This window comes from Aulostomus chinensis, chromosome 9 (assembly GCF_037954235.1).
Source record: "Aulostomus chinensis isolate RoL2024-O1b breed Wild chromosome 9, RoL_Achi_v1.0, whole genome shotgun sequence".
Lineage (NCBI taxonomy): Eukaryota > Metazoa > Chordata > Actinopteri > Syngnathiformes > Aulostomidae > Aulostomus > Aulostomus chinensis.
The window spans coordinates 28,471,686-28,497,587 of record NC_141328.1 but is presented as its reverse complement, the minus strand read 5'-3'; the positions used below and the strand labels follow the sequence as shown (position 1 = coordinate 28,497,587).

The following is a 25,902-nucleotide window of genomic DNA, read 5'->3' as shown; positions in this document are numbered from 1 at the left end:
TTCTGAACAATGAAGCACCATAACAACATGAAACAAATTCTGAGTGGAGGAGAATTCAGTACAAATGTCAGGACAGGTTCCAGGTGCCCCGGCGCTGACCGCGTCCTTCCGTCTTCAAGATGTTCCTGCCTCTCCAGAGGTCAGAGGAAACTGAATGATTTCAAACAAACTTTTGTGTTCCGCTCCTAAATGCAGAAAAAGTTGGGAATCAGTAAATGTCAAGACAAGGACGGGCCTCGTGTCCTGATGGCTGATGGTGTCTGCAGAGGGACAAACGAGGCAAAAACTGACCAGGAGCGACCTCTGGTGGCCGAACTCGAGCTGCAACGGCACAAGAACCTGTGACTTCTCATGCACCGTGCAGCACGTGCGCAGTCGGGCTGCTCGTCACTGGGATCTGATACCTGTTGTACTACTCATAGTACTGCATCGTTTATTTCATAGAGGTATTTCAATGCAATCACTGGCTTCTACAGTTTCATAAAACATTCAAAAGAAAATGCAGCTTTACTTGTTGGTGTCATGTGACCCGGCGATTAAATCAGAGTCCATTCGAGATGACCTCTTTTTGCTTTAGGAACAGACGGAACCGGAAACTTTCGCTGTAGCAGGTTGCCGGTACTGACCGGAACATTTACCTACACGCTGGAAAGACGTCCCGAATCACCTGTCACTCCGTCACACCGCGACTCCAACAGCGGGAGATTGTTTACAACATTTTACATCACTCTTGTCAACAAAACGAACTTTTTTTCTGCTGCAGACAACTTCCTTCATGCAGACGCGGCGTCTCCGTGTACCTGGGGTCCCCGGGGTGACCGCGCCCCGGATCCCTCCGCTCGCTCGGTCACGGGTTCATGACCACAGACATCACCGCGTGACTCATCCGCAGTAGGCGTCCGTGTCGCTGCTACCTCTTCTCTCCGCCGTCGGTTTCGACACCTTTAAGTTTCGTTTCTGTGTCAAGAGGAGGATTTGGAGGCGTTCGTTTTCTCATCCGAGCAGCACCGTCTGAGTATCACAGCCCCGCGTCAACGCGGAGGGCCTGTCACCGCCCCTGCGGACTGTCAGGGTGTCCAAGTTCAGCGGCAGTTTGTTGTCTCGCTCCTGCGATGCCGTCAGGGGGCCGGGGGAAGACATCCTGGTGCGTTCCTCATCGCTCACAAGTTCTGCCGCCTGATGCTCCTGACACTTGCTGTCAATCATGACTCGCATGAGCTTGAAATCCCGTCGCCAGGTTGGACTGGACTTCTTTGCGTTTTTGAACGAAACCAATCGAGAATCCACGACAGAGAGACTTGAGCTTAGAACCATCTACAACGAGTTCCGAGGAAAGTGAGTTCGTGCTCCTTTAGCAGATCAGTGTGTATGATCGGAATGGATATTAAAGAGCGTGTGTGTGTGTGTGTGTGTGTGTGTGTGTGTGTGTGTGTGTGTATGTGTGTGTATGTGCGCGCATCCCAGGCATGCAGACACCAAGTATCCGAGCTTCGGTTCAGTCCTCTTTGCCCTGAAAGAGTACAACATAGTAACAAGAAAGAGGGACCAGATTCTCTTCAGCCTCTCGGTAAGACCTCCACCTCATCCTCCACCTCCTCTTCCTCTTCAGGTTGAAGAGGTTCAACTTTGTGCAACGCAAAATCAGTTTGAGATGTTTAACAGCTCTCTGTGGTTAAGAATGTTATTTTGACAACGTCACGCCCACTAATTCCCCCCTCATAACACTTCCTTATTCACACCTCATGACATTCAGAAGTTTAAAAATATTCCATTAAAAAATAAATAGATGAATGATAAATCGACTTTTCCACTTTTTTTTGTAGAGATCAAAAATGGCGCTGTGGCCACACTGGTGGAAAACACACCTCCTCTTGGTTATTTTCACGCTCACTCATTTTTTTTTGTCTCTCAACTGAAACTGAAACCCCTTTTGCATCGCGCTTCACCGATGCCGTATAAGTGTGACGTCAATAGCATCACTATCTCTGCTGGGGGAGTTCAGCAACTCCATGGCGGGCATTTCGAGACAAAACAGGCGTGATCAAACCCAGGGTGGCCTGTGCCAGCCGCCCGGGGCGTCACCCCTGAGGCGTCAGGGAGACGGTGCAGTGACTGTTTGCAGCTGAGCTCAAGGTTGAACCACCACAGGAAGCAGTGGGGGATGATGGTTAGCGTTCAAATGACAGGAAAGGTCGCAGGTTACAGTCTGGTATTGGATGATGTCACAGGTGAGTCACTTGAAGTGGTTGTCCGTCGTAATCCGTGTTACTTTGATCTGGACACACTCAGTAATGGAGTTATAAGACAAAAAACTACATTTTTTTTTTGTAAAAGTACGGTGTTGGTCCTGGAGGTCAGAGGGTAAGAGGTGCAGAAAGGGAGCTGACGGTTCATAGAAATGTTCCAACTAAGGTGGAAAAGTGCTTTATACCTGAAATTCTCGTCAGCTGAGTTTCTGTGGAGGACACCAGGATTTCCCTCACACCTGTGACGCTTCCTGCAGGTCAGAGCTTCCTACGTGGACCAGTGGTACAACCCCAGGAGCCGCCAGCAGCACCCGGGCCAGAATGGAGCCGCCCGTCCTCTACCAGGACAGTCATTACCCTCCGCAGATCCAGCAGAGACTGAAGCTCAAGTCAGGAGGAAACAGGCCAGTCGTCTGATGAAGAAACTCAGGAAAGACAGGTAGCAGAACCACAGATTCTTTTGGTGTCCACAGACGGACAGGGTGGAACTGATCCGGTCACTTTTCTATGTTGGGCTTCAAAATCGCTACAGGTTGCAACATTTTCTGTCACCCTCATTTTGGTAAAACAAATCTCTGGCTGTGGCTCTGGATGCCCGTCACAGTGACCTCGACCTTTCACTGCCAAATCTGGAGAAACCTTCACACACGCACACACACACACACACACACACACACACACCACTCTGCTCCCTGTACTACAGTTTATCATAACCACTGCTGTTCGTACAGGAATAAATTAATCGCTGACAGAAATGGTGTCACCATCACCTCCGACTATGAGATCCAAAACGGGAAGCTGCACTTGACCCTCAGCGACACTTGGCAGGTATTGATTTGACCAAGTGTCTCACCTGGATGATGAGAACGCAGGTATTTGGTACAAATGTGAAGCTCTATTTGACTCATTAGTTTTTGTTTCTTTTAACAGCGTGTAATAACTCTGAATGTGAAAAACTCTGGAACTAAAACGGTGCATTTCACCTACTACACGGCGCTGCACTGGCTCAAATACATCACCCTGCATGATGAGCGCAACGTGACGAGGACAAACCCTCTGGCACTCCTTCCAGGTCGTTAAGTTGATGGTTTATTTGGTGGAGAGAGAATTATTGCCACAATGGACCAGAGGAGTCAACTAAACATCTCACCTTACGTTTCAGGTGACAGTTATGAAATCCAGGTTCACTTCCAGTGCCATTTTGTGGGTTTTTATCCTGCTACGTTGGCCTTCGAATTTAAACCAGACCTGCAACCGTCCTCTGCTGCGTTCCACATCGTGCGCGACATCGAGGCTCTCTGCATCACCTCCTTGGGGCAGGAACTGGGACCCGTGGCCCCTTACAGATGTTGCCCCATTCGTGTGGACATCCCTAAAACTCAGTGCAAGATCGTGGATGGCCAGCGACCTGAAGGGTATCTGATGAGCTGTTTGGGGTTTGAAAGGTTTTTCACTGTCAAACTCAAACTTGTCCTCATTTTCTCTCTCCCAGGATGTCAGTGATGCAGCTGAAAAATGAAGTAGCACTCAAACAATATAAAATACCGGAGTACATTCCCCAGCTCATCCAGGCACTGAAGCGTTTGGCGGTGTCCCCTCAAGCATGCTTCTCTGACAACATGTAAGTTCACGTCGTGAACTCCTTTCCTGCAAAGAAGTCAGTGGTGTTATGGTGCTGAACGACACAGCTAATGTTGTATGATCCCTCTTGACTTCTGGTACAAAGCGCCGCGCTGGAGAATCCACTGAGCATGGCCAACTACTCCAAGAGGTTCCGGCTGCTGTTATACTTGGAGGGGCATCAGATGGAGGTGGACATCAGGAGGTACAACATCCCCAACAACGAGACACCCCAGGCCAGCATGAAGAGAGACCCGGCAAACAAGAAGCTCCTGATTCTGGAGGTTTGCACGAGTGACTCACCGTCCTCTCTCTCCTTCCAGCACTCTTAGAGATGATGATCGATTCAGAAAGTAGGGAAGATTTCAAAATAGCGCTGAAAATTCAACTTTCATTGTGTCAGCCACATGTCATGATTCTGGTAAACCTGCTCATCACAATCTTACTACTAATGAGCTCACGCGGTACGCCTGGTGGGCCTCGCCGACCATTTGGCTGGAGACGATTGTCAATAAAGCTTTGAAGTTTTAAAGTTTTACAAACTGACGAAGACGAAAATAAGAATATTTTACTGAAGGGGGTTGAGTTTTTGTTTAAGATGTTCAAACCGACGTTGCTCCCCTTCACGTTGTCTTCTTCTTCGGAGGAGGAGGAGGAGGAAGACGCATCAAGCAGACGTTGATGCTGTTGCTACAGCAACCAACCTGCCACCAATGATGTGGCGTGTCACCTGCAGTTTCACACGCCATCTTCCACTCGGTGTAATGACAAAAATGCAGTAAAGTCAGGGAAATTGGACTTTGTGAAGTAGAGCTGCAATCACACACACACGATAGGATTCCATCTCGGAGCATTGTTGTTGACGCATTGTTGTTGACGCATTGTTGTTGACGCATTGTTTTTGATGCATTGCTGTTGACGATGCATTGTTGTATGGATTCTATTGCACAGCCCCAGAGATGCTATGACCAGTCAGCTTAAATGTAGGTGGCTTTCACTACAGAGTTTTAATGCTTTCTGGTAGGTCAGACATCATGGCGTCCATTGTAACCACTGACGTACTAGATTAATGGAGCCTTTCCTCAGGTGCCTGGCGTGTCGGAGAACCGCCCGTCCGTGCTGCGAGGGGACAAGTTGCTGGTGTACCCCGAGGGAGAGGCAGGGGTGAAGTACTGTGGCTACGTCCACAGTGTGCAGCTGGACAACGTCAAACTGGGCCTGAGCTCTGAGTAAGACGATTCCACGACACGCTTGGACTCGTAACACCAGAGATTCTCACGTGTCTCCCTTCATGCGTTCTCAGGTTGCTGGATAAATTCATTGACGGCATGAAGTTTCATGTTGAGTTCATCGTCAACCATATTGCTCTGCGTGTGCAGCACCGAGCAGCAGAGATGGCAAGCACATGCAGACTGGGACACGTGTTGTTCCCCGCTGCACCTGCGTCCTCCCCCAGACCCGATCCGCCCAACCTCAGGTCAGACATGCTACTTTACGATACTTGTCGGTAGTATTAGAAGGTTTTTGGAGTAACCAGTAATACTGAATTACAACATTCTGTACAAATGTGACCTTCACAGTCTAAACACAGCTACGCACCTAGACAACGCTGGCGCCTGGTTGTCAGCTTTACTATCAGTAAATGTTCTGATTACAAATTTACGACTATGAAAGGCACCGCAGGTTCGCCTCGATTCAGGCCGAGGCCCTGGGCTCAGACCAGCTGTTGACCTTCCAGATGAATGTGGAAGCTGAGGTACCAGAGAGCTAAAACAGAGGATACCAGCTAAAAGTCCTCATCACCCTGCTTTAGAATAATCCATACTCTTGTATGAGATATAGGATGAGTGTAAGCCTTGGATAAGTTCCTCATATCAGATAAACAGCAGCTAGTGAACGTCAGCATACCTCATCGTGCGTGCTCTTCTACCTTGGTCTGGACAGGCTGTTCGACTCGCTGCTTCAGAGAAACCCACAGCAGTACGAAGCTATCAAGCACATCGTAGCTGGCTCATCCAAACCTGCTCCGTACCTGGTGTTCGGCCCACCTGGCACAGGTAGCGCCGCCTCTCTCTCTTCATCCTCATCAGTTTTTTGACAGCCAAGCACAAGTTGAGGAAAGCAGTACGCTGAATCTAACGCTTCTTTTCAGGCAAAACTGTCACTTTGGTGGAGGCCATCAAGCAGATAGAGAAGACCCAGATTTCCTGCCACATCCTGGCCTGCGCTCCCTCCAACAGCGCCGCTGATCTGCTCTGCAGGAAGACGTTAGACCATGTGGACGAACATAAAGTGTTCCGCATGTACGCCAGCAGCCGGGACCCACAGTGCGTCCCTGATGAGCTAAAGGTCGGTGCTCTTGTATATGCAGTGGTTGCCGCTAGTTTGATCTTGTCTCTGATCTTGGACAGGGCTTCCCAAACTTTTACCCTTGGAGGGCCAAAGCTGAAACTTAATGATGAGCCACTAATTTTTGGGATACAAAACTGTATTTAGATCCCAAGTTCCCTTCAAGAAATATCACTTTGCTTTGACGTGGTTGAAAAACTATTGGACGTGTCATCTTTCACTGATATTAAAGTCTTTTTGAGAGAACAGCAGTAAAACTCTGAGTCACAATCAGGAGGACACAAATCCTGAAATGTCAGAATTTTTTCAGTCAGTCTGATGACCTGCAGGAGGTGTCACTCTGCTGCCTGATCAGTTCAATAATCAGGGTGCCTACAGGGTTTCTGTATCATCAGGCCTGTTATCAAATCGGACAGATTTGGCCCACGGGCCACATTTTGGGCAGCCCTGATCAAAAAGTATCTCTTTCCATCCTTTTTGATCACATCAGCCCCCCCTAGTGGACTCTAGGACGCGGTGCCTGTAGATGGCACACGGCACTTCACTTGCTTCATAACACTGTTGAGGTCTCAGGTATTTTCCCTCACCTCCTTCCACCTTGTGCTCATGGACGTTGTGGTGCTTTCACAGGCGTGCTCTAACCTGGTAGGTGACTGTTATGTTTTTCCTGCTAAAGAGAAGCTGATGGAGTATAAGATCGTGGTTACCACCCTGATAACCGCTGGAAGGTAGTGAATGACTCACATCGCTCACTTCTGTGACACTAAAAAAGCAACATTTCACCTTTTGCATGCAGACGCCGTATGTGCATCCTGCTTCTAGTCGACAGTCATGTCTGCCACCCGCCGCTGTGTGTGTGTTCACTCTGATTTCTGCAGGCTGGTCACAGGAAACATCCCCGAGGGACATTTCACGCACGTGTTTGTGGATGAGGCAGGACAAGCTGTGGAGACCGAGTGCATCGTTCCTCTGGCAGGTAGAGAGAGCAAACAGCTCCCAACTTGCTTTTCGTTTCACATCCCTGCTCATAGAGCCAGTAAACATAGTTTTTCTTTAAGTAACACATAACTTGATGTCTTTAGATTTAAGGCTCTTGACTAATAGTTTTTAATCTTTAATTTCATCCGTCAACTTACCTTTGTGTCGTAAGCACCGATATACGTGGAGAAATTCTTGATCTTGTGAAAGTGAAGCTCTTTGACGCTGTGTTGTTGATTCCATGGAACGAAGGGCTGCTGCAGGCCCAGACCGGCCAGCTTGTTCTGGCTGGAGACCCCAAACAGCTCGGACCCATTCTCAGATCTCCTTTTGCGCTGAAATACCACCTGGGTAAGAACTGGACTGTGGTTCGGAGGAATGGCAGACATGCTTACATCCTCACCGACTCCTGCGTGTTGTATATGATGTCATGTGACTTGTCTCTCTGCTTACTGCAGGAGTGTCCTTCCTGGAGCGGATGATGACGGAGTTCCCTCTGTACCAGAAAAAAGAGGGCGAGTTCAACAACCACTACGTCACCAAATTGCTGCGGAACTACAGGTGTGGATGAGATGTAGCTTCTTAAAATTAATGATTCACATTAATCATAAATCACCTCATTTATTTAAATAATGGTTTGATTTCTGCCCATTTCCGTCAGGTCCCATCCCGACATCCTGAGGATTCCCAACGAGCTCTTCTATGACGGAGAACTGGAATATTGGGCTGATGAAATATTAAGGAACTCTTTCTGCTCATGGCAGTACCTCCCGAGAACGGTGAGGTCCTCTTTCAGCAAACACACGCGCGCCCCCCCCCCCCCCCCCCCCACACACACACACACACACACAGAAATCATCATGTAAAAATCAAAAAGTGACAGAGCTGCATCTCAGGACTTGATCAGATCTGTAAAACTCACTGTCACCGATAAAGGATTTGCATTAAAAAACAGAAGGTTTTTTTATCATAAATGCAGTGACTTTTTTTCTCATGAAAATTCCATTCTCCCACAGCAGATTATTTTACATAATACAAGCAACATCCCGATTCTTCAGGGTTTTTCCCTCGTTATCAGTAAACTATCCATCGCCTCTTGAACGTCTTGACACAGTAAATCCTCATATGAACTGGACAAGCATCCACTGCACCAGCTTGCAGAGACAGTAATTCAGCTTTTAATTCTACTTCCTTCACCTCTACGGCAGCAACATGATGAAAACCTTCTCCTCTTCCTGCTGCATTGTTTAGTTGTAACCACATGTGATCCGTTGTGTGCTGAATGTGCTGTGCAAGTGTGTTCTTCCTCTACAAATCTCCGTCTCAGGGCTTCCCGCTGATCTTCCACGGGGTGACGGGCCTCGACCAGCAGGAGGCCAGCAGCCCTTCCTACTTTAACGTAGCGGAGGTGGAGGTGCTGATGGACTACGTGAGGAAGCTGCTGGAGCCACATGGCAAAAAGGGCCACGGCATCATCTCACCCCAAGACATTGGCATCATCGCCCCCTACAGGAAGCAAGTATGACCAGCCTCTGTCTGTCTTGCTGTGTAGAATGGGCCCACTTACTGTGTGCTTAAGTTGATTATTGTGGTCCGTGTTTTCAGAGGAAAACAAGTGGATCAAAAAGGTTTTGCGCCCAGGTCATCACTACGTTGCAGTCGTTGTGGTGTTGCGTCAGTGTGCGTCTGATCACCTGCCACCTGCCACGTCACTTCCTCACTCACTGGCTTCATGACGGCTCTTTCCGGTTGCTCTTCAGCACTGTTATGGTCTTGCCACCGAATTCTGAGGATTCTTCTCAGGCATCTGTTCTGAACACGTCTACCACCATGTTGTCGCCCTTGTTCACCTTCCGTGTTTCACATCCATTGAGTCGGAGACAAGTAGAAACTAGTGTTTGCTACAGTCTCAACTCTGGTCCTCTTGAGATGCTCTTTGAGTTCCAGATCTTTCTAAGTGTAACAAATGCTCCTCTTGCCTTGGAGTCTGTTCTTCAAGTCCTCCGTACATCTCCGTCCTTGCGTGATGTGGCTCTGAGGCAGGTGAACTGGTCTACATCTTCGATTTGTTGGTTGTTGATCTTGATCTTTTCCTGGTTTCCTGTATTAATCCTCATGGTTTTTGTCTGTCCTGGATTGATATTGGGTCCCACTCGTCTGGCTTCTTCTTCTAATCTGGTTGTTTTTTTTCCTGGATTTCCCTTTTTGTAGATGAGAGTAGTGCTGCATCGTTCGTGAAATCCAGGTCATCGAGTTTAGATTTGAACTTCCTTCTGGTTCCGTTCTTCTCATTATCCAATCCATCAAGCAACTGATGGATCTCCTTTGCTGAAAACACGGTGTCTGCTTGAATAAACTGGGCAGCGATGTTATCAGTTCCTGGTGCTGTTCCATTCTCGAGTCCTTTTATTACTTCCTTCACTTCATGTCGCGTTGGTTCGTGTATGGCAATCTCTCCAGTGATGTCACTGAATTCACATCCTTCATCAGTGGTTGGGTTTTGTGGTGGTTCTCCTTCTCTGCTCGTGCTGCATCCTTCCCGCTGATGAGATCACGTTCCTCTCTAGCACTGCTGTGCTCTGTCTCGGTCTCTCGTTGCACAGTTGTCTTCATAAGTCCATCCGGCGTCTTCATTTGTCGTTTTCTTGCAGCTTCTTCTGCCTCACTTGCAATGTTCTCCATCCATTTCTTTGTATCTTTTTCATACCTCTCTTCGTTTCTCCATCCTTCTCTTTAGATCTGGCTTTTAGCTGATTCTTTCTGAGTGTGTACTGATGATCTTCTTGTTTAGTTCTTCCCGCTGCTCCACAAGGCTCCATGAGTCTTCGCTGATCCGTGGCTTCTTTTTGTCCGTGACCTACCCAGGATTTCTTCTGCGACTTCTCCATAGGCTTTCTCCTTTACCTGAGAGTCGCGCTCCACCTCTTCCTCATCTTCGATTTCTTGCCTTTCTTCTTCTAGCACCTGGAACCTGTTTCTCAGGCTGATGTTCCAGGTGTCTTCATCTTTTAGCTTTGTTATATTATACTTGATTCTAGTGTTTTTATTTTTCCTCTGCTGCGGCTTCAGTCTTCTCTGGACTGTTGTGCATATAAGGTAGTGGTCGCGTCCTGTGACTTTCACTGAATTGTTTGTTAATTAGCACGTGGTCTATCTGGCTCCTGGTCTTCCTGTCCGGAGATACCCACGTGGCCTTGTGTATATTCTTATGTGGGAAGAGTGTTCCTGTTCTGAGCAACTCGTTCATGTCAGACAATTCACACCGCCGTTCTCCATTCTCGGTACGTTTTCCGAGCCTGTGTTCGCCCATTATTCTTTTCGTAGCCTTTGTTTTTGCCTCCCACTTCAGCATTCATATCTCCAGTGATGATCAGCATGTCGTGTGTGTTCCTGCTGTCTTCTGTCTTCTGTAGAACTCCTCTTTTACTTGGTCTTTTGCATCTTCTGTGGGAGCATAGACGTGCACAGCTGTCAGCTTGATGTGTTGCGAGTGGTATCCAGCTTGAATGATCCTTTGGCTGACTGGTGTCCAATCTATCAACGCTCTTGCTGCTCTTTTTGACATCAGTATGCCAACTCCGTCTCTGTGGTTGTCGTCATCTCCTCCAGAGTAAATGATGGTTTCTCCTTCTGCAAGGTCCACTTTTCCTTGTCCTGTCCAGTGTGTTTCACGTAAGCCCATGATGTCGATACCTCTGGTTGTCATTTCTCTTGCCTCCATAGCAGTGTTTCCACTTCTGTACAGTGTTAGTACTTTCCAATCTCCAATTTCTGTTTCTTCTTTCGGATGCAGTAGTGGCCTAAGTGGCCCAAGGGCGTCCTCTCAGCTTTGGCCCTTGGGTGTCATGCTGTCTCTCCTGAGAGGGGCTGGCTCTAGCATCTCAAAGGTGGGGTGAACTTGCTCCGCTTCTGGTTTCTGCAGTACTAAATTTTTACGGGAGTGGGGCATCATCCCTCAGCCCAACCCCCAACCTGGAGGTCCAGTCAGATCACTCTTTGTCTGGCCTCTACCCTTCGACCTGTTCGGCATGAGTGACCCTGCTGGGAGTGCAAGGCTCCCACCAACATAGCTGTGGGGGTCATGGAAGTTCGTAATCTGTTCGGGGCAGTTGATAATTGTGGTCCTTGTTTACAAGTAGAAGTGGATCAAAAAAGTTTTGTGGGTGTTTTATAGGTGCAGAAAATCCGAAAGGCCTTGCAGAAAGTTGGGAAAGACTTCAAATTCAAGAACATGAGCACCCTCAAGGTAAGGGTCCTTCGTGATGTGGTGGCGACAGTAGAAGCGGGTCAGCGGGTCAAACCCTAACCCTGTGTGACTGAAGGTTGGTTGGCTTGTTGTCAGGTGGGTTCGGTGGAGGAATTCCAAGGTCAGGAGCGGCGGGTGATACTGGTGTCTACCGTTCGGAGCAGCCAACATTACGCAGACATAGACAAAGAGTTCAACCTCGGCTTTGTCAAGAATGAGAAGGTAAACTTACCAGGCCCATGCACACACGCGGCGTTCATCTACAGTGCTCGTAATATTCTTTGTTTTCTTGGCCAGAGGTTCAATGTGGCGGTGACTCGGGCTAAAGCCCTGCTGATTGTTGTTGGAAACCCCATAGTGCTGAGGGTGGATCCCGTCTGGAACAGGTGTGTGTCACAGGTGTGTGTTCTGACAGACTCCTGTCCCCTCATCAAATTCACACTTCTGCTGGTGTGCAGGTTTATCGAGCACTGCAAAGATCACGGAGGCTACACCGGATACATGGAGTCAGAGGAAGACAATGATGTGGTACTGAGGCTTTGTGCTCTCTCCATCCGGATGGAGCTTACAGGTGACCCCCCCCCCCCCCCCCAAAAAAAACAGCTGTGTAAGAAGTTTGTCCTCTGCTTGTTCTGATCTCATGAATCTTCCCTCCCCAGAGGAGACGGAGGAGAGTGCTGTTCAGCAGCTCCAGGACCCTGAGTGGAGGGGTGACATGTGAGGACCAGCAGGACTCTGGTCCAGAGCACCTCAGGGGACCAGCAAGACTCTGGTCCTGAGCACCTGAGGGGACCAGCAAGACTCAGGTCCTGAGCACCTGAGGGGACCAGCAAGACTCTGGTCCTGAGCACCTGAGGGGACCAGCAAGACTCCGGTCCTGAGCACCTGAGGGGACCAGCAAGACTCCGGCCCTGAGCACCTGAGGGGACCACGATGCTTTTAGTTTGATAGTAGAATCACTGGCTCATAATGAACCTTCAAGTGTATTCAAATAGTCACTGGAATTCTAAAATTAATTTCGCAGGCTTCCTCAGTTTCTTTCGTCTGCTCAGAAACAAGCATTAAAACCAAAAAGCGAATGGTGTGACTTCTGGTGTTAAGTTTAAATACAAGCCTTTTTTTTTTTTTAATTCAAACTGGATGAACAAAATTTTAAACTTTTTAATGTTTCTGAAGAAAAGCGTACTGGCATTATGATCTCCACGTTTCTTACTGAGACATGCAGCGGTCTAATTTGAGTTCTTTGATCAGTGCGCTTTAGTTTGAGTGTTGGAGATAAAAACCTGAACCTGATACTTTGATTTTCTGAACCGCTGTAAATAGATTAAAGATCTGTTTTTGAGATTCTATTACACAATGCAAACTCTGGCACATTTTCAAAATAAAATGTTTATGCTTATTTACAATTTCTACTGTTTACATCTTGAAATGGATTTTACAAGAAATGTCACATCTCATTAATGTATAATCTAAACCAAAAGGAATTTTTAAAAACTTTATTTAGGATTATTATTCTAAGATCCAATTAACACATTAAAACATGCCAGTAGTATCAATAAGCTGCAGCCTCGCCCACACAGAGGTGAGAGTCAACTGATCTACAGAGAAAAATCTACAATAAAGACAAAACTAGTTAGAATACTTGGTACTTCAAAAAATCTTTATTAACACGTTTGTCTCGTGTCCTCTACACATCTCACACCTGTTTGCCAAACCTCTTCTCCTGAACTGAAGTTATTAGACATTACAGACGAGGCACAGTCCAGGAATTAGCCAGGGCCCACCATGTTCAGCATGTGCTGGATAAGGGACTCCAGCAGTTGTAGCTTATGATGGCGGGAAGGTTAATGTGGCGACCACCTACTACACTCACGCAGTGTGTTTAGAGCTCTTTCACGACAGCAACGACACACGATTGAGCTCAACTACTTACACTGTGTTGCAGCTCCAAATCAATTCAAACTGCCAGTGAGGGGGAGAAGTGGTCTGATGATGTCAGCGTGATGAAAACGTGTCTGGGGAAAACTGACATTGTTTAAATAATGATTTGGTCTTCATCCACCACAATAATCTGACTCGTGTAATTAGTTTTGAAGCCTCAGATATCTTTATTTTTCCCATCAGGTCCAAAAAATTTCGCTGTTCTACACCAACAGAGCCCCCAATGCCAAGAGCTGAACTGAGGAGGTGGTACGAGGGTCAGGCCAGCATCTGAGCTGCCAATCAAGTTGTCAGTTTTAGAGAAGAGTTCATCAGTGGGCGGGTAATCTGTTTTGTGTGTGTACATGTTACATTTAGCCCTGCAGATCATGACGTACACTCGTCCTCGGTTGATCAGTGACCGCATACTGGAACTAAATGAACAGTGGAGAACTGAGACAGGTGGTGAGGCTCGTTTGGAGGAAGATTTTGGCGAGCAGAGGCGAGCCTGTGAGGGCCAGTGTGTGAGTGCGACTGGGAGTGTTGTGTCCATGACAATAGACCCACTGTGTCCAGTGCCAGTTCCAGCTATCGCCATGGAAGAGACAGAGCAAAGTGCAGTCCAGAGCCTCTCTTACAAAGAGCTGCTGCTGCTTCAGTTAGTGAAGGTTTCAGTGGATGGATGCCGTGTTAACAGGCTCTACATTTCATGTGTCAGGAGAGAAAGCTGAAGAAAACAGAGCTCTGCTGACTCATCAGCGAGGACTTTCAGGGTGTAAAATTAATCGTGTAGGACAAACAGATGTAGGAATGTGACTGAAGCTGATGTGACACATGCAGCTCGAAGAAAAGCGGGAGCTCAGTTCTAGTTAATCTAAAACTGTGTGCAACTTGTGGCTGCGAGAGCAGGAGGATGGGAATGTGAGCTGCAGCACCTCTGTCCTCCGTCTCTGTCAACGGTCACACGGGAGGCAGACGCAGGATATATTTGTAAAGTATATGCACATATAAATACAAACATACATTCATACATTTAGGAGGAAGGTGCTGGTCCTTCAAACCAACAGGCTAGTGGTGCCTGTGGAGGGGAACTAAACTGGTGGGACAGTGAGAGGAGCAGAGGAAAACAGAGCAGAGGCTGATTTGTTTTGCTCAGTCTTTCATATTTGCCTGTGACATTTCTGCATCTGTGAAGAAAGCGTAGTCCATGGAAGCCATTGATTTAAGGTTTCTCTAAATTTGCTCCAGAGCCCTTCCTCAGGTGTTAACTGGCTGTTTGTCAAACAAGCCCCGCCCATTCACAGTAGCTGGCAGCCACCCCTCTTCTTACGCTTGCGGACCTGCAGTGCTGCTCTGGTGGCCATTTCGAACACTTCCCGCACACCATCCTTGGTCTTTGCCGAGCACTCCAAGTAGCCAAAGGCACTGATGCGGTTGGCCATGTCTCTGCCTTCATCAGACTTCACCGGCTCCTGGAGGGGTTACAAGGATGCGACGGCCGTTAGCATATTCAGCAGCAACATTTAGGGACGATGTGTCGGCAGAAACACACACCTGCTTCATCTTTGCCAGCTCCCTGCGTGTGTGCTCGTCATTCCTGAGGTCCTTCTTGTTACCCACCAGAATGATTGGGACATTGGGACAAAAGTGTTTCACTTCAGGTGTCCATTTCTCAGGAATGTTCTCTACAAGAATGAAAACAATCCCTTTGTAAAAACAGACCAAGTCACTGCACAGCAAATTCCAGACTTTCCCTACAAGGAACGCTGGGAGAGCTCACAGACATAAACATGGAGAGGTCACCGACCCAGAGAGCAGGCATACCATCTGGGAGGAGTTCTAACCCAGCTACAATTTAACAGTTTGGTAGCGTGGAGCCAAACAGACCTGTAGGCCATCTGTATTGTGTCAGATGCTGCGAAGCACCAGAAAAGCATTTTGTGATCCTGACTCCTGCATGAAAACAGCAGCACTCTTCTTTAAGTGTTGTTGGTTCATCTCACCCTTCTTAACTAAGCCAAACCTCCAAAATAAAATAAAGAGTCAATGGGTGTGATTAGGAAGTTGAATTCTGAGGACCTGACTGACACATCAGCCGTCATCAGCCTCGCACAGATGTACTGTACCAACGCACGTTTTCCAATGGACGCAATATCAAAAACTTTTTTTAGCACATAAAATGCAGAAAATAATGCCAATGGTGATTTTAAAATGTGTTCCATGGAGTGTTCAGGAGAGGGCGCTCCAGCGCCTCCGCCTAGTCTATTTTGGTCTGTATTTAAATGGCGATAGGCAACAGTGTTAAATATTTTTTAATAAGGTAAGTTATTTGTTCAAGAAATTAGCCTGCTACCTTTACATAATTAAATCAGTACAAAACTGGTGCAAAGTGAACATAGAAGGGGTCTGTTCAGTCCAGCACAAAAACTCTATCAGTAAAATGGTATTTTTTCTGCTCTAAAATTGCTATCAGGCTCAAAAATCTCGAATCGGTCGGGCCATGGTCATTCCAGTCTACCATCCACTCGCACCCATGGTGGTGCTGAGAAGATCCTCCACCTGCGTACCACCTGTGTCTGTATGCAGCATAATTATTTAATCTGGCTCGTGACTAGGATAGCCTCGATGCTTTCTGTTTGTTTGGGTTTCATCTCTTGAAAACAGTCTCGCTAAGCGTGTGAGAAGAGTTTGCAGCCATACCTAAACTGTCGGGGCTATCTATGGAGAAGCACATGAGAATAACGTCTGTGTCTGGGTAGGAGAGAGGCCTCAATCTGTCATAGTCCTCCTGACCTGCTGTATCCCACAGTGCTAGTTCCACCTGTGAGAGGGGGGGAACAACAGAATGAGGACAACATGTGAGTGGTGAGAGAAAGCCAGCGAAACATTCCCAACCGCAAGACAGAGACCTAAAAGGACGAAGTGATTAAGGTAAGACAAATGGGGAAAAAAGAGATGAAAATGCTTCATTCCTCTCCAACCGGCTTTATAAAGGAACTCCCCAGAGGCAGCGCTGGCACCCACAGTCTCCTCTTAGGTTATTAATCAAACCATTAGCCAGCCCATAGCCTGAGATGCTCAGTGAGAGACAAGGACCAACCCAGCTGCAGCATAAAGGAATTGTTCACACGCCTAGTAGCAGATGAGCATCATTCCATACATGCATGTGACCTTTTGTTTGAAAAAGTCAGTGCAGTACTGTACAGTTAAGTCCACTTTGAATTATCCACCCACAGTCCCAGTGCGCTGGTGCCAGATTTTTGCAGAGCAGGAAACGGGAACAGGAAAGAGGACATTAGTCATAATGTATGGAGCCGGGGGGGTTTCCAACCCTGCACAGGAAAGTTGCACTGATCCATTTCCCGTTGTTGTTGGCTTGAGGTCAGCTGCTTAACGACAATGAAAATCCCAAAGATTTGCTTACAACACACACTTGTTCCCATCAGTCTTGACGGCACGTGGTAGTGCAGCTCTGGGGCCAACAGGGTCAGATGTATAACACTACAGCAGCAGTTCTGATCTCCAATGAACCACAAGAAAACACACAAACAAACCCAACACGCAACGTACCTGTTTGCCATCAACTTCGATGTCGGCGATGTAGTTTTCAAACACAGTGGGGACGTACACTTCTGGGAACTGGTCCTTACTGAAGACGATTAACAGACAGGTTTTCCCACACGCTCCATCACCCACGATCACCAACTTCTTCCTGATGGCTGCCATCTATAAACATAGGAGACTTTGATGAGTGGATCTGATTCAGTCCGTAAACTCCTGGTGAAGCGTAAAGCAGCGGAGCGACTCGAAAGCCCAGAAATAGTAAGACTGAGAGGAAAAAGATGATCGAAGTGTAGTGGAGCCGCACCCTTTTCCCTTTCCTGGGTTGTGTCCTGTGTGTGAGGTGAAAAACAGTTGGGCTGCAGGGTTCAGCACTGCTCTGGAGGAGAAGTGAGAGCGACTGGAACAGAGGGAGACACTTGGAGTCTTAGGGAATGCTTGAGTTCTGCTCAGCGACATGGTACATTCAGACTATTCCAGGCTACTTGTACATCTCTGAGGAAAATGATTTCTAGCTCCACCTTGGTGAGATTGACATTCCTACAGAGCTGCTTTCCCATCGTGGTACCAGTCTGACCCGACCCAACTAGACAAGCCTTTCTGTTTTCAATATGAGTCCAATATTCTTTAAACTTTGTATGTAGAATTTATGTGCTGACAAAAGTAAAAGGGATCTTCAGAATAATAACAAAAAATGTGAACATTATCAAGGAACAACTTTGTGTGTTACAGTCACAAGAGATAGTGTTCAGTATCTTGAAGTCCTACAAACTTGGAACTTGTTTCCCACGCCCTACTGGCCCCTGGGTGGGCCTTGAGGGTGGGGCCTGCAGGTCACGTTCATCATTGCAGCTTCATTCAACACACAACATTTTTAGGGTGTAACTTTTTATTTTGGACCGTGGAGAGCAGATTTAGGATCGGACCATGATGTCAGATTGTGCCGATGCCACCAAACTTTTACAGCTCTACCATGTGGATGAGACTCTTTCTTTCACTGGGAAGGTGGTGTCCCAGTGAAAGAAACTCACTCACACACACAAAGATGAACAGCCATCTTCAACTAGCTGACAGAAACTGAGAGAAGGAAGTAGGTGATGACACAACAAACTGGCAGCGGGCCAAAAGTATCACATCCCACAAGTCTCAGACTACCAGGACTGAACTTCTGCTCTGGACCAGACTGACCTGTCAAGATGAGCTGAAATTGAAGGTGACAGTTTGGCCTGTCATCAGAACAGCTCTGCAGACATCTCAAATGCCATCCCTTGTAGCTGTAGGTGGGTAAACACAACTTTGCTCACACCAAAGCGCTAAACGGTTGATTTGGTGGCAGAGGTGGTCACATCACACCTCTGTTAGCTGAATGCTATTATAAATTTGACCGCTGGGGAGGCACAATCCTGGTATCGTAGGGTTCTCTGTCTGTGTGTGTGTGTGTGTGTGTGTGTGTGTGTGTGTGGGCGCATCATAAAGGTGGGGTTTGATTGAGAATGTGAATTCTCCTATGTTAGAGATGGCCCCGCTGCATGGCTGTGTTTTTGAATGTGTTTTAGTTTTGTTGTCCTTGATGGATTGAGTTTTCGTCCGGGCTGTGCTGCTTTAATCTCTTTCTGCTTGTTGTGGACTCTGTTCCTCACAGTAGCAACAGCTTCCATTTTCACCACAAGAATAAAAAGAACAATTGTTCAGTCTACTTTTCTCTTCTGCAGATTAAAGCAGGCCAGTGTGTTGTCAGCTTGTCTCTGGAGAGATCCACCTGTTTTCTTTGATAGCAGGTTACTGCCACCACATACATTTACTGACACAGCCAGAGGGCGAGTACACGCAGACACAACTACCACGGCAAGCTTCAGAAAATGAGTTCAGTGTTGCAGCTCCTGTGCTGTGATAAAATAATGCAGCTTATTGATGATGCCTCCTGTGCCAGTGGCAGCACATAAAGATCGCTTACTTGTGCAATATTGTGGTGGCACACCAGTATTGCACGAGGACATAACAGGGACTCCCAGGATGCCTTTCCAAAAACAACACTGTCTTTCTGGAATCCTTAAAGTGTTTACTTTCACCAAGACCATGATCTATTTATGGGATGGCGTTTATCGGTGTCATCGTCTGCCTACCTTGTGTCTCAAGCTGTCAGTTACGTTTCTATCATTTCTCTGAATTACATTTGAAAATTAAAAGGATTGTGCAAAAAGCAGCACTGCTGATCGCCCTCCAATCCTGGTGTGGGCCAGGACCGCTGTGCTCCATCAGCATGCGACGGGAATGACTTTCACGGACTGAAAATAAAAATAAAATGTAGGTCAAGATAATTAAGGGCCAAAAACAAGAAGAAGAAGCTGTCATAATGATGGCAGTGAACCTGAGCACGAAGAGAGTGATTTATGCTTAAATCACACAATTCGGACTTTCTTCACCACTTTCTGGTCGGTCGTACACAAGGATGAGAATCCCCTGCATTGGCGTGTCGATTCTGCATCGCTCGAGTGTGTCCTCAGTTCTCACCATCATCCACAGCTGGAGACACCTAGAGGTTTTATCTGAACTGCTGCAATCTGATATCAGTTTGCTTTGTAATGTTTCGACATGTAGATTAGAAATGTGTGTGTATATCAAAGTACCTATTCAAGCAGCAGTGATACTGCTCTCATACTATAGTCACATCATGTACATTTTTGTGAGGATTCACAGAGAGCAGACACACAGAACATGGTAGGAGATGCACACGTTATAAGAATAATGAATATCAGATCAAATGCCAACAAGGGCATTTTGTATTAAATGGTAATAACTGCCCAACTTTAACCTCATATACAGCAAATTAAATGTCCCTAACAATATCATGTTGCTTTCAAGAAGATGGTCCTGATGCTGCAGCCAGTCATTGATCTGTGTTTAACATTCTCCTTTGTGTTACATTTGACAATTCATCATTAAATGTGCCCTGGATTTTATCTTGCAGTAAGTGGGTCTCCATCAATGTTGGGGAAAATAACGTTACATGAAAAACAGTTCAAACACACTGATAAAAAAGTAAATGATATGAAGAAAAAGTTGCAGACACCAGGCATGAAAAGAATGTCTTTGATGCTGGAAAATTCTAACATCTCCTTGCCCCTGAAAAATGAGGTTCACATTCACTGCCACCCAACACAAACTAATTATTTTGTGTCCAGAACCCACCAGCTACTTCTAAGCTTTACCAGCATTTCCCACCGACCGGCCGGGAAACACCTCGACAGAGCCGTCAACCAGGCAGTCATAGGACAAAAAGAGCTGCCTAAAACTCGGTGTTACAGAGTCGAACGTGCTAGAAATACATTATTATGTGCAAACACACACACTGAACTAAAAGAGGCTGGTTGTAAAACTAGCCAGAGGATTATATGTTGTTCACATGTGTCTGAGGATAATTATCCTGTATTGCATAACATGTGTCCCTGCACGGTGTGTTCAGGGACAAAGTTTCCTGGCACATGCAGCGCAGACACGTCTTTCGCACTTTTGAGTCTCTCCTGGAGCAGTCAAACATTAGCCAGACTTGTTACTCACGTCAGAGGAGGTAGGGGGTAAAAATAATCACACAGCACCCCCCCCAGCCCCGGGGGACTCCAGGTGGAGCAGAAGGATGGAAGCTTGAAACCACATAGCACTGCAAACTTTAGGTATTTACACAAACTCTTTGCTTGGTTGCAGTTTTAATTAAAAGTACAGAAGGTATGATCTGGTATGAGCTGGAACAAGCTGGTACGAGTGTTCTATCGATACTGGGAGTGGTGGACAGTTTCAAATGTTCCGAAACAATACTCCCCCCCCCCCCAACAAAAAAAGAGAGAAAAAGAGAAATCTTCTTTCATGTCTTCCCACTTTTGCACTGACACTGGATGTATGCGTGGGAGGGGTGATATCAGATGTTAGAAATTAATGGAAGTACACATTTAAATAATGCTTCTTCTAACAAAGGTATGTCAAATCCCGCCTGCCTGCAAAGAGGAAACGAAATGTCCTGCCACTGGCCGACAAAAACAACTCACAAGTGAGCCAGTGGTGCGTCTGAGCCTTGGAGGGTCTGGGTACGAAGATGGGAGAGCAAACCTGGACTATAGACATTGCCAGAAATAACTGAATAGAGGGGAAAGAGTAAATACTGACATGCAAAGGGTAAAGTAAAAAAAACCTTCTGCCGCTGACCAGATGCACATCTGACACGAATGAATAAACGTATTTACCTTTTCCCGAGAAAAAGGACGCAAACCTGCTGGAATATCGTCTTAAATGTACTGTACCAACTAATGGCAGTCTACATGCAAAAACACACTGACTGTGTATAAGCACTGCCAGGCTTGAATGGTCAAAGAAACAAAATGCGTTCCACATGATGATTAATAATGGGTCACTGAATGCTCACACACAACGCTGTCTGACTGTGAAACTGTGGGAGGACATAAGTTATGAGGAATGTCTCACCCACTACAACACCCAACAACATCCCTGTCCCAGCAGTGTGTCACTCTTTCTCCTGGCTTACATGTCGAGGACAAGTTGTACACTGAAGTGCCAATTGTCCAACACTGAAACATGAGTGAAGATTTTTTCACAACTCTGCTTGTGTGTGTTCGTTTGTTCTCAGTACTGTTGTAGTGATATTTGTTCTTTTGATTTGTCATTTCATACAAGCACAACTCTTGCTTCTGTCCACATTCCCTCATTCAAGTTGGAAAAGGGAAACCATTCAGAAAAGGCAAAGCTATTTCTCCGCTACTATCGGCACACTGATGCAGAGATTAGTTGTCCACTTTGTCCAAACCACCATTTTATCAGGAAAGGGCTTCAGAGGGAGGGTTGTCCACAATCATCCCAAACTGCCCTGCTAGGAAACCAGGCTATTTTCTGACCAAGGGAGACATCTGATGACATCACCTTAGATTTATGTCATCTGACAGGCATTTTTCACAGTTCTGGTATTTTATTGAAGAGCTTATTTAGCTGGAAAGTAATCTTCAGAAATAAGGCAACAAAACAAGGGCCTAACTAAACACTGCTGCCTTCATTTGTTTGTTTGTTTTTTTCTCTTTACAAAGTATACCTTTGTCCTGTGGAAGGATTATGGAAATTCTTGGAGAAGATGAAGCTCAGATTTTCAAGGTTGAAAACAAACTTGAGAGCAAAACTGGGTGCTCAGATCCAGGCCAGGGAAGCAGATAAAGTCAGAGAACCTGGCTGGAGCCCAAAATAGGACAGAGCCATTGAGACTCCTCTAGCCCAATTTATCACCATGTATACAGCTGAGCTCAGAGCAGAGGACGAAAGAGAAATATCACACAGAATTATCCCTTCGTCCAGCCTTGAGCCTTTGCTCGCAGCTATATGGAGGGAAGTCAGATGGACGGAGATGCGTGACGGTTGAAACTAGAACACAAGCGTTGCAAATCAGGCAACAGATAAGGAGAAGCTTAAATACTCTAAAGTACGTGCATGTCTTTGATTTATAATGCAGGAGTACAAAATATAAATATATGAATTAGTCATGCAGTGACTTGGGAAGGGCACTAATCAGGATTTGGTTAGAAATGTTTAATGTACACTAGTTTAGCTTTCCACATCCTGAGCACAGGCTGCTGTTAGAAGATCATAAAGCTTGCAGAGACACGGACACACACCAGCTGGAAGAGGTGAGGCAGCTGACTTGTACCCTGTTTGTTATTCTCTCTCATTATTTGCTCCTTCAGCTGTCTATTACCTATCCTCCTCCAGGCTCTTGTTCTCACGGACTCTCTCCTCTTGTGTTGCAGTGTGATGTCACCATCAGGGAGCTAATGTTCTGTATCCTCAGGGTGCTGCATTCCTCCTCTCCTAACATATGCAGCAAAAATTAAATGAAAGCAAAGCTGACACATACATGCAGCTGGATGGAGACACGAGACAGGTTTAATCTTCCAAAACATTCCTGTCCAGCTGAAAGCAGCAACATCCAAATAGGAAGTACTTCCAGAGGATTGTACTCGATATTTACTTCACTTTGTCACAGGACTACACACAGCTAGGACGACACGAGTACTACATGCATGCTAAACGACATGAGGACTGCATGAGCGCTGGATGACACGAGTACTACATGCATGTCGGACAACATGAGTACCACATGGAGGCTGGACAACATGAGTACTACATGGAGGCTGGACAACATGAGTACTACATGCATGTCGGACAACATGAGTACCACATGGAGGCTGGACGACATGAGTACCACATGGAGGCTGGACGACATGAGTACTACATAGAGGCTGGACGACACGAGTACTACATAGAGGCTGGACGACACGAGTACTACATGCATGTCGGACAACACGAGTACCACATGGAGGCTGGACGACATGAGTACCACATGGAGGCTGGACGACATGAGTACCACATGGAGGCTGGACGACATGAGTACCACATAGAGGCTGGACGACATGAGTACCACATAGAGGCTGGACGACATGAGTACCACATAGAGGCTGGACGACATGAGTACTACATGCATGTCGGACGACATGAGTACCACATGGAGGCTGGACGACATGAGTACTACATAGAGGCTGGACGACATGAGTACTATTAGCAGCTAGGATGATATGAATACTTCATTCAGTGTTGCTTTAGTCTCATCTTTGTTCATAAGATGCATAATAAGGGAGTATAACAGTAAATATCTGATTTATCTGTGTTTCTTTTTCAAATCCACAACATTCCTCAATATGTAAAATATGTCAATATCATATGAGCTTATTTTAACCCAGATGATATCAACATTGCTAAATACCAGCTGCCTATCAGCCACATTAGTTAAATAAAATATTCAAAATATCAGATACCAGCAAAAACAATAATGCACTCCTAATGTGAACGCGCCCTCAAGTCAGAACCACCACTTGGCAAGTCTCCTGTTCGGTGCTCCTGACCAAGGTACTGGCAGAAGACCTGATCTTGGTCCCCGGGGGCTGCACTCGGCTGCTCGCTGCTCCGTGGAGGACGGAATAAATGCGGAGGACAAATTTCACTGTACATGTGACAATAAATGGACTTCTTCACTAATTAAAGTACAGGAGTTGACGACTGGAAACACTATCAAGATGTTTATAAGCTCTAAGGTATAAAATACAATACACCTCCCTTCTAACATACATACAATCTTCAGTGTACAACTTAAGGGCACATGACCAAGCTGACTTCTCAAGTCAGGAAATGGGACATCTGAGGAAAATGCAATGAGGCACTTAAGGAGAAGGCCACGCCCCCTCCGCGTGCTGAGATTTGGCAGATGCTGAACTTAAAAAACCGATGATAGATCTGAAACTGAAACAAACAACAACTCATAATAAGCTTCATCTGACTGAATAAAGCCACTGTCGAGCAGTTTACTGAGCCCACTTCTCCGGCTGACTGTGTTTGACATTCCATTTTCCAGATTTCCTCCCACCGCTGTGGCGGTGATGTGCGTGTATCCCTGGGTAACACTTCTGTTCACTGCCTGCACAAACAGCCTGGTCAGCATGCAGCTATAGGGTGACATCATACTTTCTTCACTAGAAGGTGTAAACGTTTTCAGATGCCAGCATGCACACACAGGCAGACGAGTCAGGAGATTGGATCCGATGCATCTGATGCCTTGTTCTGCAGCACAGGTGCCTCACCTGCGAGTTGAGGTTCGAGTGGCTTAGACGGGAGTTCCTTAGAGATCTGCACTTTCCCTCCGGTTCACAACAAGTATCGGCAGAGCATTTTAGCTGAGGGACATGCCAAGATGAGGAGGGAGCAAGCGGCTGGGACACGGGGGTCTGCGCTAGAGAAGCCGAGCAGCACAACAAGGGTGTGGTGACTCGGAGATGGGAAATTCCTCAGAGGAGACCACTGTTTTAACAAGATTTCAAACCGGCCATTAAAACACTCACACACTGACTCGCTAGCTTTTGCTCTCCAAGAATTTCTTGACACTGAAAAAAGATACCCCAAATTCTGCATTGTTTTGTTTGTTTGTTTTTAAAGGGAGAGAAACTTTTAGTCCTGGTGGGCTCCGTCTTGTGAGCTAAACGTAAAGGAGGTGAGATGTGCTAGGGTTGGATTGAGGGCTGGGAGGCTGAAGAGATCTCCCTCAGCAGCTACCCGGGGAACAAACAGGTGTGTCCTCAGTTTACGGTATATTCCCTTCACGTTTCTTCAAATGAAACACATGAACACGACCGTCGTGCCGTCGCAAAACTTCAACGAAAGTAACAGGTTTCAACTCGCCGAGCCGCCGCTGCTACACGGCTAGCAACAGCCCCCCGGCTCACGCGCGGTGGTCGTTTAACTACTTCCTTTACCTCAAACTCGCCTGGTTGTTTCAAGGAGCCCCTGGGCGTTTTTACGTTGGTACATCTGATACACAAAAAAATATGTATATATACATGTATATTCCTGAATCCGCTTACCTCGCCCGGTGTGTGCTTTCAGATGTGGAGGACCGCCGTGGTTGCTTCCTACCGCCGCCCTTCTCTCGAAGCAGCTGCCGGAGACTCGACGGAGGAGCTGCCACAGGGATCCAGACCCTCCCAGAATGCTGCGTTCAGGCTCCCCTTGGAAACCAGGAACCTGTTATTACAGGGCTGAGGTCGTCTTACTCATTTTCTGACTGTGTTCTACATTAGTCTTTGTTAGGCTGTAGATAAATGACCGAGTAGCCTGTTTGCGTATGTTAGAATATTAAATAATGAAACCCGTGACTGATGTGTTTTATACTGTCCATTGCTTCAAATGTCAACTGAGTTGTTTTGTCTCACCTGTAATTAATGAACCCTATGAAAAGTGGCCACGCCTACTCACCTGTAACCCACCCACTATACCAAATAGTATTAATATGTTATTTGTTCCACTAGACAGTAAAACATTAAGCCATGCTATCCTGATATTACTATAATACTGTTTACACAACTTCTCAATTGTTTATTAGTTTAT

General features: G+C 46.5%; 2 protein-coding genes across 3 annotated transcripts; one reads left to right on the top strand and one right to left on the bottom strand.

Annotated features, from left to right (window-relative positions):
• The first annotated feature begins 571 nt into the window (after nucleotides 1-571).
• Nucleotides 572-13,053, top strand: LOC147256661 (putative RNA helicase mov-10-B.1). The gene is made up of 23 exons (XM_086214856.1): nucleotides 572-1,335; nucleotides 1,465-1,567; nucleotides 2,504-2,685; nucleotides 2,978-3,074; nucleotides 3,177-3,318; nucleotides 3,409-3,661; nucleotides 3,739-3,867; nucleotides 3,973-4,150; nucleotides 4,953-5,095; nucleotides 5,170-5,343; nucleotides 5,811-5,923; nucleotides 6,019-6,215; nucleotides 6,846-6,943; nucleotides 7,094-7,191; nucleotides 7,446-7,544; nucleotides 7,652-7,754; nucleotides 7,855-7,972; nucleotides 8,521-8,712; nucleotides 11,368-11,439; nucleotides 11,536-11,661; nucleotides 11,737-11,825; nucleotides 11,898-12,010; nucleotides 12,099-13,053. The coding sequence occupies exons 1-23, from the start codon at nucleotides 1,205-1,207 to the stop codon at nucleotides 12,158-12,160; spliced, it is 3,012 nt and encodes a 1,003-aa protein (XP_086070982.1). The 5' UTR covers nucleotides 572-1,204; the 3' UTR covers nucleotides 12,161-13,053.
• Nucleotides 13,054-13,078: 25 nt separating this feature from the next.
• LOC147256660 (rho-related GTP-binding protein RhoA-D-like) lies at nucleotides 13,079-25,540 on the bottom strand. 2 transcript variants are annotated; one of them, XM_086214858.1, is made up of 6 exons: nucleotides 25,380-25,505; nucleotides 17,228-17,320; nucleotides 16,930-17,085; nucleotides 16,060-16,180; nucleotides 14,914-15,044; nucleotides 13,079-14,831 (listed from the first exon to the last, which is right to left on the bottom strand). In XM_086214858.1, the coding sequence occupies exons 3-6, from the start codon at nucleotides 17,083-17,085 to the stop codon at nucleotides 14,658-14,660; spliced, it is 582 nt and encodes a 193-aa protein (XP_086070984.1). In that variant the 5' UTR covers nucleotides 17,228-17,320; nucleotides 25,380-25,505; the 3' UTR covers nucleotides 13,079-14,657. The 2 variants fall into 2 exon arrangements, with proteins under 2 accessions (XP_086070984.1, XP_086070983.1); XM_086214857.1 differs by lacking the exon at nucleotides 17,228-17,320 and having other exon boundaries at nucleotides 25,380-25,540.
• Nucleotides 25,541-25,902: the final 362 nt, after the last annotated feature.